At 45.2% G+C, this 19598-nt stretch overlaps 1 protein-coding gene across 2 annotated transcripts in view; it reads left to right on the top strand.

The window, feature by feature from the left end:
- Window positions 1-4050: 4050 nt before the first annotated feature.
- Window positions 4051-19598, top strand: part of tmem9 (transmembrane protein 9) — a 69287-nt gene continuing 53739 nt past the window's right edge. For both annotated transcript variants that reach the window (XM_078197709.1, XM_078197708.1), the window contains exons 1-2: window positions 4051-4207; window positions 11133-11224. In XM_078197709.1, the coding sequence (XP_078053835.1) occupies window positions 4139-4207; window positions 11133-11224 (161 nt within the window). In that variant the 5' untranslated portion in view covers window positions 4051-4138. The remainder of the gene's footprint in view (window positions 4208-11132; window positions 11225-19598) is intronic.

Genomic DNA, 19598 nt, shown 5'->3' with positions numbered 1-19598 from the left:
AAGCTGAGTTACAGAGAGAGATTGAATAGGTTGGGACTTTATTCCCTGGAGCGTAGAAGATTGAGGGGAGATTTGATAGAGGTGTATAAGATTTTGATGGATATAGATAGAGTGAATGCAAGCAGGCTTTTTCCGCTGAGGCTAGGGGAGAAAAAAACCAGAGGGCATGGGTTAAGGGTGAAAGGAGAAAAGTTTAAAGGGAATATTAGGGGGGGCTTCTTCACGCAGAGAGTGGTGGGAGTGTGGAATGAGCTGCCGGATAAAGTGGTAAATGCGGGGTCACTTTTAACATTTAAGAAAAACTTGGACAGGTTCATGGATGAGAGGGGTGTGGAGGGATATGGTCCAAGTGCAGGTCAGTGGGAGTAGGCAAAAAATGGTTCGGCACAGCCAAGAAGGGCCAAAAGACCTGTTTCTGAGCTGTAATTTTCTATGGTTCTAAGTCTTGGGAATGTTTGGTTTGGTGAACAAAGAGAGGGGAGGGATGTAGCAGACACAACTGAATGGATGGTTTTGATCTTAGAAATAGAGGAGCTCATTGACACTTGCTGTTAGAGGTGAAGTTGGGGAAAGAAGTTTTAAGGCAATGATTGATCATTGAGAAAAGAAGCTGGGTTTCTTTACATTCTCCAGGATTATCCTGAAATAATGCATGTGTATGATCCAGACAGATCTGGGATTTGATGGCTAAACCACTCATGTGACAGATATGCTCCAATGTGTGTCCCTCACACTAGAGGGAATGACGATGAGGGTCATATCAGGTAGAGCAACCAGAGTGAGGGAGTGTAAGAGTTTTACATCAAAGAGAGGGGCTAAGCAGATGGAGACCTACGTAATTATTATGGCAAATAGAGGGCCAAAAGCTATAGAGATGGGAGATTACGGATGCAGTTGCAAACAACTTGATGGAGCATTTACTTCAGGTGTAGATGCAGATGGAAGTGGGGTTGCAAGATGATATTGATGGTAAGAGTTATAAAGAGAGGCTCAGAGTGCACCTACACCTCAGGAACTGCAGTGGTTCAAGAGGGCATATCACTACCATCTTCTCAAGTGCAATTAGGGATGGGCAATAAATGCTGACCAGCCAGCGACACCCACATCCCATGAATGATTATTTTTTAAAGCATGCCCCTCGCATGTATTCCTGGACCATGAAACATTGAAGTCTTGGACATCTTCTTGCTCTGGAAAGGGGCAAGTTTCAGATTTGAATTTTAAAAGGCCCCTTTGACTAAATTGACCATCCATCAACAGTTAGTTGCTGTCTCGCCATTGCCAAGAATTGGAGATTCTGCAAGCATTTACTGAGTCAGCATGTACCTGTTTCCTCAGATCGATCATCAACATCAAGATAGTGGGAAGAATGCGACTTCTCAACACAAACACATTTTCAATTGGAGTTCTGGTTGATTGTTAAATCTGATTTGATTTGATTTATTATTGCCACATGTATTAGTATACAGTGAAAAGTATTGTTTCTTGTGCGCTAAACAGACAAAGCATACTGTTCATAGAGACGGAAAGGAGAGAGTGCAGATTGTAATGTTACAGTCATAGCTAGGGTGTAGAGAAAGATCAACATAATGCGAAGTACATAAGAACATAAGAAATAGGAGCAGGAGTAGGCCATCTAGCCCCTCGAGCCTGCCCCGCCATTCAATAAGATCATGGCTGATCTGAAGTGGATCAGTTCCACTTACCTGCCTGATCCCTATAACCCCTAATTCCCTTACCGATCAGGAATCCATCTATCCGTGATTTAAACATATTCAATGAGGTAGCCTCCACCACTTCAGTGGGCAGAGAATTCCAGAGATTCACCACCCTCTGAGAGAAGAAGTTCCTCCTCAACTCTGTCCTAAACTGACCCCCCTTTATTTTGAGGCTGTGCCCTCTAGTTCTAGCTTCCTTTCTAAGTGGAAAGAATCTCTCCACCTCTACCCTATCCAGCCCCTTCATTATCTTATAGGTCTCTATAAGATCCCCCCTCAGCCTTCTAAATTCCAACGAGTACAAACCCAATCTGCTCAGTCTCTCCCCATAATCAACACCCCTCATCTCTGGTATCAACCTGGTGAACCTTCTCTGCACTCCCTCCAAGGCCAATATATCCTTCCGTAGTAGGTCCATTCAAAGGTCTGATGGCAGCAGGGAAGAAGCTGTTCTTATAGAGGTTTACAGCATGGAAACAGGCCCTTTGGCCCAACTTGCCACACTTTTATTTTAACCACTAAGCTAATCCCAATTGCCCGCATTTGGTCCATATCCCTCTATACTCATCTTACTCATTTAACTGTCTAAACGCTTCTTAAAAGGCAAAATTGTACCCGCCTCTACTACTACCTCTGGCAGCTTGTTCCAGACACTCACCACCCTCTGTGTGAAAAAATTGCCCCTCTGGACCCTTTTGTATCTCTCCCCTCTCACCTTAAACCTATGCCCTCTAGTTTTACATTCCCCTACCTTTGGGTAAAGATATTGAATATCTAGCTGATCTATGCACCTCATTATTTTATAGACCTCTATAAGATCACCCCTCAGCCTTCTACGCTCCAGAGAAAAAAGTCCCAGTCTATCCAGCCTCCCAAAGAACAAAGAAAATTACAGCATAGGAACAGGCCCAATGGAAGAGAGTATGTCCGGGGTGCATGGGGGTGCATGGGGTCCTTGATTATGCTGGCTGCTTTTCCGAGGCAGCGGGAAATGTAGGTGAGTGGGAGGCTGGTTTGAGTGATGAACTAGGCTTCGTTCACGACCATTTGTAGTTTCTTGCGGTCTTGGGCAGAGCAGGAGTCATACCAAGCTGTGATACAACCACAAAGAATGCTTTCTATGGTGCATCTGTAAAGGTTGGTGAGAGTCGTAGCTGACATGCCAAATTTCCTTAGTCTTCTGAGAAAGTAGAGGCGTTGGTGGGCTTTCTTAACTATAGTGTCGGCATGGGGGAACCAGGACAGGTTGTTGGTGATCTGGACACCTAAAAACATGAAGCTCTCGACCCTTTCTATTTCGTCCCCATTGATGTAGACAGGGGCATGTTCTCCTTTACGCTTCCTGAAGTTGATGACGATCTCCTTCATTTTGTTGACATTGAGGGAGAGATTATTATCTTCACACCAGTTCACCAGATTCTCTGCCTCATTCCTGTACTCCATCTCGTCATTGTTTGAGATCTGGTGTCATCAGCAAACTTGAAAATTGAGTTGAAGGGGAATTTGGCCACACAGCCATAGGTGTATAAGGAGCATAGTAAGGGGCTGAGGACACAGTCTTGTGGGGCACCGGTGTTGAGGATGATCGTGGAGGAGGTGTTGATGCCTATCCTTACTGATTGTGGTCTGTGAGTTAGGAAGTTCAGGATCCCATTGCAGAGGGAGGTGCCGAGGCCCAGGCCACGGAGTTTGGAGATGAGTCTCGTAGAAACAATAGTGTTGAAGGCTAAGCTGTAGTCGATAAATGGGAGTCTATCATAGGTGTCCTTGTTATCTAGGTGTTCCAAGGTTGAGTGCAGGGCCAGGGAGATGCTGTCTGTTGCGGACCTGTTGCGGCTATCGGTGAACTGTAGTGATCCAGGCAATCTGGGATGCCAGAATTGATCTGTGCCATCACTAACCTTTCAAAGCACTTCACAGATTCATAGAATCTACAGTACAGAAGGAGGCCATTCGGCCCATTCGAGTCTGCACAGAAAACAATCCCACCCAGGCCCTAATCCCGTAATCCCACACACCCTCCCTGCCAATCCCCCTGACCATCATAATGATGGATGGGAATGTTGAAGGGAAGATGGTGCTCTCTGATGGAGGGTGGGTACACAGGTCTGCAGAGCTGCTGCATAGAGAGCGCAGGCGCAGCCAGACTGCACCCTGGGCTTTGTAGTTCATGCTCCTTCTGTGTACTGCAGCACTGCGCATGTCTCGGACTACAATCCCAATAGACATTGCGGCCGGTCAGCAGAATAATGGACAGCTCCGTGGACCAATCAGACAGTGGATCGGGGGCGGGGCGGGCAGTGGCCAATGGGCAGAGGCCGGGGGGGCGGGACTAGCCGCTGCTGCTCCCTGGCCTGAGGAGTGGGGAAGCCTGAGGCTCGCGTTTCAGCTCCTTGTCGCTGCCTGTGAGGAGTGAGGTCATGGCGGCCGGCACCGTGCTGGCGGTGCTGTACCTGCTGGTGGTGTTGGTGATGTCTGATTCCTCCAAGGTAAGGGGCTGGTGTCCGGGCCGCAGCTCCAACCTTGTCCCGGTGCTGGGAGAGGCCCCATTATACAGACCGGCCCCCAGAGTGCCCGCGACCCCCAGAGTGCCCAGAGCACCCAGAGTGCCCGCAGTGCCCAGAGCACCCAGAGTGCCCACGGCCCCCAGAGTGCCCGCAGTGCCCACGGCCCCCAGAGTGCCCGCGACCCCCAGAGTGCCCGCAGTGCCCAGAGCACCCAGAGTGCCCGCAGTGCCCACGGCCCCCAGAGTGCCCGCAGTGCCCACGGCCCCCAGAGTGCCCACGGCCCCCAGAGTGCCCACGGCCCCCAGAGTGCCCAGAGCACCGAGTGCCTGCAGTGCCCAGTGTCCGTGGCACCCAGAGCACCCAGAGTGTCCGTGGCACCCAGAGCGCCCAGAGCACCCAGAATGTCCGTGGCACCCAGAGCACCCAGAGTGCCCATGGCACCCTGCGGTGCAGCAGGACTCCATTCTTCCCATCAAGTCTGCACTGACTTTCTGAAAGAGCGTGTAACCCAGGCCCTTTCCCTGTAACCCCACGCATTTATCTTGCTAATCCCCTTAACCTGCACATCTTTCAGACTGTGGGAGGAAACCAGAGCACCCGGAGGAAGCCCACACAGACACAGGGGAGAATGTGCAAACTGAACCCAAGGCCAGAATTGAACCCGGGTCCTTAGCACTGTGAGGCAGCAGTGCTAACCACTGTCCTGCCCAGGGTTCATCCTTGGACACTTAATCTGCCCGTTGCCACTATAAGAAGTCTCACAACGCCAGGTTAAAATCCAACAGGTTTATTTGATGGCACAAGCTTTCGGAGTGTTGCTCCTTGTTCAGGTGCTATGAAATAAACCTGTTGGACTTTAACCTGGTGTTGTGAGACTTCTTACTGTGCTTACCCCAGTCCAACGCCGGCATCTCCACATCATTGCCACTATGCCATCCACATTATATATTAGTGATGTAGATGAGGGAGCTAAATCTCCAAATTTCCAGATGAGACAAAGTTGGGTGGGAGGGTGAGCTGTGAGGAGGATGCAGAAATACTTCAGCGTGATTCGGACAGGCTGAGTGTGTGGGCAGATGCAGTATAATGTGGATAAATGTGAGGTTATCCACTTCGGTAGCAATAATAGGAAGGCAGATCATTATTTGAATGGGTGTAAATTGAGAGGGGTGGATACTCAGCGAGACCTTGGTGTCATTGTGCATCAGTCACTGAAAGTAAGCGTGGAAGTACAGCAGGCAGTAAAAAAGGCAAATGCTATGTCGGCCTTCATACCAAGAGGATTTGAGTGTAGGGATAGGGATGTTTTACTGCAATTATAGAGGACGTAGGTGAGGCCACACCTGGACTATTGTGTGCAGTTTTGGTGACCTTATGAGGAAGGATGTGCTTGCTATAGAGGGGGTTCAGCGAAGGTTTACCAACGTGATACCGAGATGGCAGGAATGTCATCTGAGGAGAGAATAAATCGATTAGGATTATATTCATTGGACTTTAGAAGAGTGAGAGGGGATCTCATAGAACTTTATAAAATTCTAACAGGATTATACAGGGTAGATTCAGAAAGAATGTTCCCGATGGTGGGGGGAGTCCAGAATTAGGGGTTATAGTTTGAGGATAAGGGGTAAACTTTTTAGAACTGAGGTGAGGAGAAATTTCTTCACCCAGAGAGTGGTGTATGTGTGGAATTCACTGCCACAGAATGTAGTTGAGGACAAAACAATTGTGTGATTTCAAGAAGGAATTAGATATAGCCCTTGAGGCTAAAGGGATCAAGGAATATGGGGGAAGGGGAGATCAGGGTATTGAATTTGATGATCAGCCATGATCATAATGAATGGCAGAGCAGGCTCAACTTCTATTTTTTATCTACGAATGTTGATATATTTGTCTACTGGGGCTGTGAACAACTATATCAACACAGGCTCTGTGATTCTAGTTATATATTATTTCTGTTGAAGATAAGATGTTTTCATATGTATATATTATATCTTTTTGTGTGCATGGTCTGTGCACACAGCCCCTCTCAGTACTGTTGTGGAGTTTGGCTGAGTCATTGTAGATGGAAGAGCTGCAACAGAACAAGAAAATCTGCCATCCCAATGGTATTCCAGCTTGTATCAAAACTCCACTGATTCGTCTTAAGGATTTGGGAGGAAAACACCCCCCACCCACTCCAACCTCAGGAATGTGACTATTGTAATTATCTTCAGGAAGGGAGATAAATTATGCTGTGGAATCTTATCGAGGTATCTCCTGCTTGCCCATAGCAGGGGAAATCCCGACACATTCTCCTGAATCGCCTCCTCCTTGTGGTCGAGGAAATCCTCCCACAGATACCTTCCAGAAGAACCTCTAACATGGTCTTTGTTGCCAGACGAATCCAAGAAAAATGTCCAGAGCAGCATCAGCATTTCTTTCATCAAGCTGACTGAAGCAGTTGACTCTGAAACTGATGCCTTCAAAATCCAGAGCAGTATCAAGCATGGTTGTGTGGTAGCCCCATGCTGTTTGCAATCTAACTGACAATAGACATTCACTTCTTCAAAGATCAACTGTCCTCTGGTGTCTGTGTAAAGACGGTCCAGATGGAAAACTCTAACCTCCATTGCCTCCGTGTCAGAACCAAACTCACCACCATAGATATACAGTTTGAAGATTGCTGCAATTTAATTGCCCATTCTGCAAGCTATTCTCAATCTCTTCAATTCTACATGCATTAAATCTGGCCTGACTTGAATGTTGCCAAAACAAAACTCATATCAACCCACACCTGGTCAGCCAAGGATTCCATGTTCATACATGTTGAAAGAGACACTCAGGAATATGTCGAGCACTTCTCATACCTTAGCAGCCGCCTCTCTCAAATGGCTACTATGATCAGCACAGATCAGCTGCGCTAGCTCAGCCCTCTACAAACTTTGGCGGCGAGTGTTTGACAAGAAAGACCTCCAAACATCCCAGTGTGCAGAGCAGTTGCTATCACCACGCTCCTGTACTGCAGTGAGGCCTGGACTATGTATCACCGACACACAAGGCAGCCAGAGTAATTCCATCAGCAATACCTCCACCAGATTCTCCAGATTCAATTGGAGGATCATCAGATAAACTCTGATGTCCTTCTTGAAGCCAGCTGTATAAGCATTCAGACAAAACTCCTGCAAAATTAACTTCAGTAGACTGGACACTGTACAGGTGGCCAAAAGGGTCTTCCCCGCCAGGTCTCGTTTCCTCAACTCTGAGATGGTCAGCGTTCCAGGGAGGACAAAGACACTCTGAAGCTCCTCTTGAAGTGTTGAAGCACTGGCATTAATGACTGGGAGGCGTTTTCCTTCAGAATAGCAACAGCTTTTCCATCAGTCTTTGAGTCACAGCATCTGAGTGATGCGGCAGGGGAGGAAAGACAAGGAAGCAAATCCTGCACTCCAGATCCCAATACCTTGTGGAATGTCATGCCCCATGTACTCAAAGATCTATGATCTGTGGGCCGAGAATTGGCCTGCTAAGTCGAACGAAGATCTACGCAGAAACCTGTGAACCTCCCCGCCCCCCCCAAGTAGGTGTTATCCTCAAACTTTACAATGGCTCAGTTGGTAGCATTCTTGCCCTTAAGTCATAAAGTTGCAGGTCCAAGCTTCACTCCAAGGCTCGAGTACAAAGATCAAGGCCCACATTCGGGTGCAGTTCTGAGGGCTGAGGATATGCCCTCTTTTTTGGATGAGATCTTAAACCGATTGCCTGTAGGGCTGGAATGCAGAAGATCCCATGGCACAATTTCAAGGAAGAGCAGGGGATTTATCCCTGGTGTCCTGTCAATATTTATTCCTCAATCAATTTGACAAAAACAGAATACTGTTTGTGGGCGTTTGGCAGAATGCAAGTTGGTTGCTGCATTCCCTACATTACAACAGTGGCAACACTTCAAAAGTATTTTATAGGCTGTAATGCACTTTGAGATGTCCAGCGTTTATGTATTATATATAAATGCAAGTCTGTCTCTCTGCTATACTGTATATATTATACATTGTTTTGTGAGTGTGTGTGTGTGTGTGGGTTACAACATCTTTATGGGTGGTATTTTGCTGTCAATAGCTAAGTGATGGCACTTGCTGCTGACCTCCAAGAGCTGCCCGCAAACATCTGCCAAGTTCAGTGCCATGGATTTGCCCTTTTCTGAGATTAGTTTTATTCTGGCATCAGCTATCCGGGACCTCTGGCATCGCACTACATTGATACTATCGAGCAAGTGAAACTGCCAGTTACAATGGTGAATTTTCAGACACATACCAGGAAGAAAGAAGAAAGTCTGTGGAACTTCTGTCATGGAGTGGAGAAAATGACATTTCACAAATATGCAATTAGCTTTAGAGGAAGTAAATGTTTGAACTTTTCAAATGGAAATAGGGAACAGAAAGCAACTAAATTAATAGTTGAAAAAAAAAGACAGGTTACTGGTCAAAAATCATTCATCAGAACTACGGACTTCCAGAAAGCGTTTGACAAAGTCCCTCATAAGAGATTATTGTGCAAGATCAAAGCGCATGGGATTGGGAAAAGTGTATGGAGGTGGATAGAAAACTGGTTGGCAGAGAGGAAACAAAGAGTAGGAATTAATGGGTGCTTTTCAAATTGGCAGGCAGTAACTAGTGGGGTGCTACAGGGATTGGTGCTGGGACCCCAGCTATTCACAATATTTGTTAATGATTTGGACGAGGGAGCAAAATGTAACATCTCAAAGTTTGCAGATGATACCAAGTTGGGTGGGAGGGTGAACTGTGACGAGGATGCAGAGATCCTTCAGAATGATCTGGATAGGTTGGGTAAGTGGGCAAAACAATAGCAGATGCAATATAATTTGGATAAATGTGAGGTTATTCATTTTGGAAGCAAAAACAAGAAGGCAGATTACTACCTGAATGGTTGTAAATTGGGAGAGGGGAGTGTGCAGCGGGACCTGGGTGTCCTTGTGCACCAGTCACTGAAGGTAAGCATGCAGGTGCAGCAGGTGGTAAAGAAGGCAAATGGTATGTTGTCCTTCATTGCGAGAGGTTTCGCGTACAGGAGCTGGGATGTGTTGTTGCAACTATACAGGGCCTTGGTGAGGCCAAACCTAGAGTATTGTGTGCAGTTTTGGTCTCCTTTTCTGAGGAAGGATATTCTTGCTCTCGAGGGAGTGCAGTGAAGGTTTACCAGGCTGATTCCGGGGATGGCGGGACTGGTGTACGAGGAAAGATTGACTAGGTTAGGATTGTTTTCGCTGGAGTTCAGACAGGCTGAGTGAGTGGGTGAGGATCTGGCAGATGGAGTATAACGTTGACAAATGCGAGGTTATTCACTTTGGAGGAAATAATAGCAAATTGGATTATTATCTAAATGGAAAAAAATTACAACATGCTGCTGTGCAGAGGGACCTGGGGGTCCTTGTGCATGAGACACAAAAACCCAGTCTGCAGGTGCAACAGGTGATCAAGAAGGCAAATGGGATGTTGGCCTATATCGCAAGGGGGATAGAATATAAAAGCAGAGATGTCTTGCTGCATCTGTACAGGGCATTGGTGAGGCCGCAGCTGGAATACTGTGTGCAGTATTAGTCCCCTTATTTGCGGAAGGATATATTGGCCTTGGAGGGAGTGCAGAGAAGGTTCACCAGGTTGATACCAGAGATGAGGGGTGTTGATTATGAGGAGAGGCTGAGCAGATTGGGTTTGTACTCGTTGGAATTTAGAAGGCTGAGGGGGGATCTTATAGAGACCTATAAGATAATGAAGGGGCTGGATAGGGTAGAGGTGGAGAGATTCTTTCCACTTAGAAAGGATACTAGAACTAGAGGGCACAGCCTCAAAATAAAGGGGGGTCAGTTTAGGACAGAGTTGAGGAGGAACTTCTTCTCTCAGAGGGTGGTGAATCTCTGGAATTCTCTGCCCACTGAAGTGGTGGAGGCTACCTCGTTGAATATGTTTAAATCACGGATAGATGGATTCCTGATCGGTAAGGGAATTAGGGGTTATAGGGATCAGGCGGGTAAGTGGAACTGATCCACTTCAGATCAGCCATGATCTTATTGAATGGCGGGGCAGGCTCGAGGGGCTAGATGGCCTACTCCTGCTCCTATTTCTTATGTTCTTATGAATGAGGAGGGACATATAAAACAGAGACTTATAAAATTCTAACAGGACTAGACAGGGTAGATGCAGGGAGGATGTTCCCGATGGTGGGGGAGTCCAGAACCAGGGGTCACAGTCTGAGGATTCATTTAGGACAGAGGTGAGGAGACATTTCTTCACCCAAAGAGTGGTGAGCCTGTGGAATTCATTACCACAAGAAGTAGTTGATGCCAAAACATTGAATGTATTCAAGAGGTGGCTGGATATAGTACTTGGGGCGAATGGGATCAAAGGTTTTGGCGAGAAAGCAGGATTAGGCTATTGAGCTGGACGATCAGTCATGATTGTAATGAATGACGGAGCAGGCTCGAAGGGCCAAATGGCCTCCTATGTTTCTATGTCATATTCCAAAACACAACTCATTTACATTAGAGTTCTCACCAGGCATTCCGTATCTTAATGATCCCCTTTCCTCTCTCTCACTTCTCCCGTCTGTGAGATTTTCCTTTTTTTTTCTTTGTCCCCTTCTCTCCCCGTTGCTCTGTTGATGGTCATCTGATTGCAACTTTCCAGAAATTTCTGTTTTTAATTTCCGATTTTGAACTTGTGGTTTTCTTTATATTTCAGTTTCAGCCGCCTTGCTGCTCCTTTTATGACCCCACTTTAGGGTGAATAACGAAGCAGTTATCCGAAGCTTTTTATCCTTCTGACTGATTCTGTAGTGCTAGGAACAAGAATGTAGAATGTACCTTAACTGAATTTTAGTGAAGGGATTCTTAACCAATTTCTGACTCTTTCTCCAGAGTTCTGAAGATGTGAGATGCAAGTGCATCTGTCCTCCCTACAGGAACCTGACAGGCCACATTTACAACAAAAACGTCTCCCAGAAAGACTGGTAAGACATGGTCCTTATATCTCAAGAGTGCAGTACTGTTAACAAGAGCGGACTTTCAGATAGTGCAATTGGGACTAGGGATCAATTTAAATCAGTGAATGATTTCATTGCATGGATCGTGGGGATTTTTGCTGGTGCTTTGTGGATTAATTTCAGCATTTTCATAGAATCATAGAAACCCTACAGTGCAGAAAGAGGCCATTTGGCCCATCGAGTCTGCACCGACCACAATCCCACCCAGACCCCAGCCCCATATCCCGACATATTTTACCCACTAATCCCTCTAACCTACGCATCTCAGGACACTAAGGGGCAATTTTTAGCATGGCCAATCAACCTAACCCACACATCTTTGGACTGTGGGAGGAAACCGGAGCACCCGGAGGAAACCCACGCAGACACGAGGAGAATGTGCCATCTCCACACAGACAGTGACCCAAGCCGGGAATTGAACCCAGGTCCCTGGAGCTGTGAAGCAGCAGTGCTAACCACTGTGCTACCGTGCCGCTACCGTTCTTCCAAAAAAACCTGAAAATCAGAGGCCTTGGACATCAGTTGTTTATCAGAAAATCCCAGTAATACTTGTGAGTGAATGATGCAGGAGATTGTTATTGGATAGGATGCCTGAAGTAGCTTGTGTGAACATAGTTCTTCCCCTCCAGTGGTCCAGCTGCCTTTTACTTGTCACGTTCCAGACAATGTACGAACTAGACTATTGGGCCCTTAACCTGGGTCGAACATTTAAAAAAATGGACCAAAGGCTGACCCAGCCGCAGACTCGAGTATGACTTCAGTTGGCTGGAAACAGCTTTTAAAGCTGATTCCCATGCAATGGAAACTAAGTTTGCTCCGAGCTGCGAATAAGGACTATGGACTGAAACTGAGGATGGTGCAGGTGAAAGCTTCTAAACTTCTAATAGTTTGGTAAGGTGTTAGAACAAAAGCAAATTACTGCCTCTGCTTGAAATCTGAAATAAGAAGACAGAAAATGCCAGAAATACTCAGCAGGGAATTCAATGGGGAAAGGTCACTTGGTCACTCATCCGATACGTTAACTCTTTCCACAAATGCTGCCTGACCTGCTGAGCATTTCCAGGATTTTCTGCTTTTATTTGGGATGATGTTTTGATGAAATGAAATGAAAGATTAAAAAGTGCATCGGAATGCAGAACAGGGGGACCAGTGGAGTTGACATTTTTAGTTGAGTTTTGTGTGTTTATTTCCATTCTGTACAATTAACTCCACACAAAATGTTCCGAACCGCACTGCAGGAAACCCCTCTTTATACAGCTGTGGAAACTAACCACTCACCTTAGCTGAACTTGTTGACTTCAGAGTGTTAACGAAACGAGTCCAGTGAGAGGGAGGCTGAAGCTTTAGATAATCTAATGGTGTCAGGTTATCACTGCAGCAGGCTGTAACTCAATAATGGAAAAACAACTCGCAGGATAAGGCTCTGATGTAGAATGGAAACTAATAGTCATGGTTCATTTTTATGTAAATCCAACTTTCAGGTATTTCACGCAATAACATGCGTCCCTGTCTTAAACTCATTCTGCTTTGCTGCTTTTCCTCCTCAACTGTTCTTTTCCAGGCTGCTGCTGGTTCAGGGATCCAACGAGCCCTTAAGTTGCATCTTTTTAAAACTAAAAATCATATTATGGTTTGGAAAGCTTCAAGGGCGGCACGGTAGCACAGTGGTTAGCACTGCTGCTTCACAGCTCCAGGGACCAGGGTTCAATTCCCGGCTTGGGTCACTGTCTGTGTGGAGTTTGCACATTCTCCTTGTGTCTGCGTGGGTTTCCTCCGGGTGCTCCGGTTTCTTCCCACAGTCCAAAGATGTGCGGGTTAGGTTGATTGGCCATGCTAAAATTACCCCTTAGTGTCCGGGGATGCGTAGATTAGCGGGTAAAATATGTAGAGATATGGGGGTAAGGCCTGGGTGGGATTGTGGTCGGTGCAGACTCGATGGGCCGAATGGCCTCTTTCTGTACTGTACAGAACTGTACTGTACTGTACTGTTCTGAGAGTTTCTAAGGCACACAAGGTTCACGAAGGATTAGGTTGCTGCTATTTATTGCGCTTATCAGAATAGTTATAAGTAGCCAAAGTTTATTAATGGCCTAATAAAATTCAACCACAGTCGTCTTTCTGGAAAACGCACCAAGTCTTTTAAAAAGCATTATTGAGCACAAGAGGTGGCGTGGGGGCAGGGGGGAATTGCTGCATCATTTTAACTTCTTTGGTGGGAATGTGGCAGGTTTGGGCTAGATTCCCCATTCAACCTCTTGCCTGACATTACGCTGCTTTGCAGTCACTGGGCCATCATATCAGAAGGGGTGTAAAACTTGCATCTGACTCAGTTCCTGCTGGGCCAATTAGGCTAAAATTATCCCCTAGCAGTCGGTAAGTTCAGGTTCTCTTTGTTACTTTCAACTCTTGAGAACTGTTCCACAATCGAAGGAATTCTAAAGATGCAGAAGTTGCCTTGGACAATGGCGAAGTAGTGGAATGGAGTCAGAGCTAGGTAGCAGTTTGTCAAAGGCAGTGGCTTCCATCCCCAGTATTTAATTGGAGAAAATTTCTTCTCGCCTGCTACTTCAGTTTGGACAAGCCACGTGACGAATCAGAGGTGGGGGTCAAGAAGAGTGTTGTTAATTTACTTGTGGAACCTGATGTATTTTCTGATGATGCCACTGAAGTGCAACATGTCGATGAGAATTACGAGGGAGCCAAGGATCGATCCAGAGTAACAGAGCAGGCAGAGATGTCACTGCAGGTGATTCTCTGGCTGTGGTTGGGTGGTTAGCAATGGGACCAGCCTAGGGCTGTCCAAACTAGCTGGATGACCAAGAAGAGGTGTTGGAATGGTGTGGCCAATCCTGTCAGAGGCTGCAGATAAGCTGAAAGGGATGAGGAGAGAATACGTTACCTCAGTCATTGTCACCTAGGATGTCATTGTAACTTGGAGGGCCGTTTCAGTACTGTGGTAGAGAAGGAAACAATGGTATTTGGCTGAACTGCCTTTTTAGCGACCATAAATCACAGCATTTAAGTCGGGCCAGTTTATGTGACAACCCCATTTTCCCAGCCCCAATAGTTAAATTTTTGCATATACTCAGCTTACAGGTCAACTCCCCTTTTTCAACCATGAGAGACCTGTATTAATCATCAGCTTTCACCCCATAAATGCATGCTTTACTTATCTTGGGCCCAGTTACAAGGCACTGGTATCAAGCAGGGGGTAGGGACTGTGTTGTGAAGATGCGCAGGAGTTTGAGAGAGTTACCCCCTACCCCCTCTCTTTGTGAGATGACATTTCAAAATGTCGACCACCCACACAAGCCATACTCAGCATGTCAGCCCCTATTTCTGGAGGGATTTTGAGGCTTCAAATGTTGACTTGAATACCGTCATCTGTGGTGTTCAGGGTAATTACTGCGATGTGATCAGATCAATAAAACATGTAGCTATGTTGAAACATAGGCAGTTAACTTAGTCCACAGTATAATAGCCACCAGACAGGTAAAGTCATCCACTGAAGAGGGATGGTTCATTGCAGATAAGGCTCACCTTGCTTCTGGTAATATCATAGGATGCTGTCCACTTCAATGTTTTGCTTTCCAATCATTCCTTTCAAAGTAAACAGACTTCCAGGATCCAGTGTGCCTTTAGGTTTGGTTAAAACATGTTAGCTGACAACATTAAAGACCCATTATCTCTGGATGTAGAAATGGGAAATTTGTATTGTTGCTTTTCCTTCTATATGTCGGTTCTTCACCAAACCACAATTCTTTGTGGGAACTTTCAGCAAATAAAACAAACTGGTTCTTTTGATAGAAATTTGATTAATTTGGCATTGAGTACTTGATTTGTCAGTCCCGATGCTAGTGCTTTAATGTAACTGAGGTAAAAAGGAAATGGATTCCAGTCTATTACCCCAGGCCATAGTAATTCTATTTAGCTATGAACATGAACAGATTAAAGCAACGTGCAGAAAAGCAGGATCTATATTATGTATGAAAATCACTGAATGGATCACTAAATTTTATGCATGCGGCACTGTAATAGTTTCAACTATCTGCAGTATTGTTCTCATCGGTAACAACACGTTTCCTATCACCAAAAAGATTGACTTCAAGTTGTTGTCGGGAAATTATCTGTGAAAGGTGACTGATCATAGAGAGCTGGCAATGATATTTTTAATATATACTCATTACTTTGCAAGGCCAGCATTTCTTGCCCATCCCTACTTGCCCTGAAACTGAGTGGCTTGATAGGGCCATTTAAGAGGGTAATTAAGAGTCAAATACATTGCTGGGGGACTGGAGTCACATGTAGGCCAGACCAGGAAAGGACAGCAGATTTCCTTCCCTCAGGGCATTAGTGAACCAGATGGGTTTCTACATCAGTCGATGATGGTTTCATGGTCACTTTACTGAGGCTGGCTTTCAATTGTGTCAATTAAATTTGAATTCTACCAGCTAATCCTCATTCCCCCACCCCAGATTAATGGTGTAGCGATAATACCAGTAGGCCATCGCCTCCCTAAAACCTAGAATTGGCCATGTTAATAAGAGCAAACTAATAGGAGCAGGAGGAGGCCATCCGGCCCTCTGAGCCTGCTCTGGCATTCCATATGATCATGCTTGATCTATTTCAGCTCCACTTCCCTCACTATCCCAATGTCAACCACTATGGGAATTCAGGGGTAAGAGTTTTGAATACTATGTTGAATATACCAAGCGACTGAGCGTCTACAACTCTGAGATAGAACATTCCAAAATTCCACAGCCCGTTGACTGAAAAAAGTATTTTGTCTCTGTCTTTGTACTGAGCATGTGACCCCCATTCTGTTTAATGTACACGTGATAAATATAAGCCTGCCTAAGGTATGGATTTTTATATGCACATATTAGAAATTCTGATGAAAATGTCAACTCATTCCTAATTATCTCTCCCAGTTGAAGATTGAGCGGCTGTACATGACCAGAATTTGCTGTTTTTATTTCAAATTTCAAGTATTCACATTGTTTTCCTCCTCTTCTGACAGAGAGATATTACCGACCCCTCAAACATGTGACTCCAGCTTGTTACTTTTCCAAGCACCTTAATAGCAACTCCTGCTATGCTGCAGTCTTGAGAACTAGTAGGGATCAAGAGCAGGAATTCTATTTGATGTGAAAGATCAGCCTACATAGGACATATAATCTCGTCATTTTACTGCATTATATGAATTTTATAAAATACCTAATGATACCATTCAAGCTTTCCTCCAGCTCTGCAATTTGGCTCCACAAAGAAATAGTCTTACTAAGCAGATCAAATCTCCTAGGAATTGAAACCTCGACCTTTTACACATGGTATGTGTGATGTAATGTATCATGGTTGCCCCTTCTCATGGTAGATCGCACTAAACACCAGGTGGATAACACACCACATTTTCCTGACTTTGCTGAAGGTAGTAAATACCTCACTACTAGACTATTAGATTCAGGCTAAAACTAATAGTTGAGTTTATGTGCAATTTAGTTGTTGCACAGATGCTATACAGCAATGTACACTCCCTTAAAACAAAGAAATCAGAGTCATTTGAGGATAATTTATATTTTCTACACACATTCTGCATTACATATAAAACTTGTCACGTCTGATAACTTGTAATAGATATATTAGAATTCTCAGTGACCAACTTGAAGAAATTGCACAACGCTTCGAGTTTTAAGATGTTTACTGTAACAAAGTAAAAGCAACTCGACTGAACGTTACTTAGTAGGAAAATAACTACAGAAAATATCACCTTTATTAATGTGCTGATATGACTGTTAACTCAATGCTTCAGGTACAGTAGAATCTCCAAAGGATTGCAGTCTTTACAGGAAACATTCCACAGCCACCCCAGATTCCAGAGGATATATATCACTTTCTTTCGCCATCTTGTAACATTGAGGAGAGGACCAGGAAGAGGGTCACCTCTCAATGGAAACATTGAGAGGTGACCTTCTTCCTGGTTTCCCCCACCCTTTCCTGGTTTCCTGCCCCCCTCCCCCCCCCTTCCTGGTCTCCCCCCCCCCCCCCCTTCCTGGTTTTCCCCCCCCGCCCTTCCTGGTTTCACCCCCCCCCCTCCTGGTTTCTCCCCCCCCCCCTTCCTGGTTGTGCCCCCCCCCTTTCCTGGTCCCCACCCCCTCCCTCCTTCCTGGTCCCCACCCCCTCCCCCCTTCCTGGTCGTCGTCCCCCCCTTCCTGCCTCCGAGTAGAAGCAAAATGCCCTTCGTTTTGGATTTCCTCTTTCTTTAATCTTATGAATATTGAGACTCAATATCACAGTGTGTAACTGCAGTGAGTAACTATTTCATAGAGAACAGGAAGGTCAGATTCGACCTGTGGTCTGCGCTGAGTTAGATGGAAGGATGGTACCATTGACCTCAGTACCTCTCGGTCAGTGAGAGGAAAATCTGTACACAATTGCTGAGCACCATCTCTTGGTGAAAGTGCCGTTGGTTAGAGAGAGCGCTGCTTATTAGGCCAAGCAGCTCGAGTCTCCAAAGAAGAATATTTAATACCAACCTCCTGGTTTGAACTATTTGATACTATATATACACCATTTGCAGCTCTTAATGTGAGTGAGTTTCATATTCCTTCTTTATTTGGACATATTCTCGACATAAAGAAGCTTACATTAGATATTCATTAAAGCAGTATAAAAAGCACCACAAAAATTGTTGTAACCTGACCCTTTTTGATTGAAGTGCTTCAGACAGCAGCTGTAGTAAATTGTGTAAAGGTAATCATGACATTTTATCAGACATATGAAAGCCTTTGAAAAAAGAAATAAAAGGGTCTCCTTATTTACACTTTTGTATTTGTTTGCATTTAATTGATGTTTTTACATTTTTTAAAAAACTTCTTGCGTGTGGTCCAACAAGCGGTGAATATGCGGCGCACATAAGTGTAAAAGCTATTTGGCAACTCTCCCCCCCCCCCCCCCCCCCCTCTGCTACCCCCCATTTCTCCCCAAAGGATGGAACTTATTTTAGTTGGGACACAGTATTTTGGGGATTCTCCTCCCCTGCCGAACCCGCGCCATATTTCTAGTACGCCACCCTCATTGCCACTTATCATGTTGATCGAGACCCCAACTATCAGCAAACTATTTGAATCCAAACCTACCCTGATCTAACCCCCCACATGAGGCAAGTGGCAGCAGAAATACTTCTGGTTTACCTTTTTATTGCTTTTCCTTAACCCAGTTTGTCAAGATAATTTGTAATGGCCAAGTAGCATTGATGAGGGAGTGAATCTGACCATAATGGATGTACCTGATGAGCCGGTGGCTCCGTACACGATCCTAATTTTAAATGCAGAAGAGAGGAATTGTGGAACAAAGAAAACCCGATGGAGTAACTTACCTAAACCTTTCAAATAAAGCCCACTGATCCACTCTGGTTCCTTGCTGGCTTGGTATCAGAAGCATTGAAGCTCTGTTATCTGTCATTCTGAGACGGAGGTGCACCATTTCCCTATAACATAACATGAAATAATATCAGCACATTGGTTGAATACTTGAATAGGATATCAGTTTGGGTGGGAACGCTCCATCAGCAGACCTGCAATTTATTTTTATATGGCATTTTTGCCACACTGGAAGGGGATTTTCACAGTAACTTCATTGCAGTGTTAATGTCAGCCTACTTGTGACTAATAAATAAACTTATAATTTATAAATCTCAGTCTTTACTTGCTCTTTAAAAAACTGGAATGAGTGATGGCTCCAGTGTAGAGTTTAACTAATAGAAGCAAAGGTGTGTACATGGCTGTACAACTTGCATCTTTGCCAAGGCAGAAGCCAGACAGGGTGTGGGAGGGAGTGGAAGTGGAGGATATGTTTATGGCATGAGTTCAGAGGTTACTTTGCTTTTGCTGAAAAGTCATTGAATATCTTAATGAGATGAATAATTGCTACTTCCACATCAAGATGCAAGTGAAGAAAAATGCACTTTTATTTTCGAATATTTTCGTCTCGTTCGTAGCTCACGTATTCCGTGACAGCCTCTGAAATTGTGGTCGGCCTCGTTGTTTCAGGCAGGTAAAGTAAAGTTTATTTAGTGTCAGACCGGCATCTGTTTGGGTACACTGAGGGAGAGTTTAGCATGGCAAATGTACCTAAATGCATCTTTTGGACTGTGGGAGGAAACCGGAGCACCCGGAGAAAACCCACGCAGACACGGGGAGAACGTGCAGACTCCACACAGACAGTGACCCAAGCCAGGAATCGAACCTGGTCCCTGGCGCTGTGAGGTCGCAGTGCTAACCACTGTGCTGCCCAATGGTAACCCCATAGCGTTTATACATTGGAAGAGTTGTAAACCATTGAC

This window comes from Mustelus asterias, chromosome 25 (genome assembly GCF_964213995.1).
Source record: "Mustelus asterias chromosome 25, sMusAst1.hap1.1, whole genome shotgun sequence".
NCBI classification, from domain to species: domain Eukaryota; kingdom Metazoa; phylum Chordata; class Chondrichthyes; order Carcharhiniformes; family Triakidae; genus Mustelus; species Mustelus asterias.
Note: the sequence above shows the minus strand (reverse complement) of the source record. Positions and strands in the feature narration are given on the sequence as shown.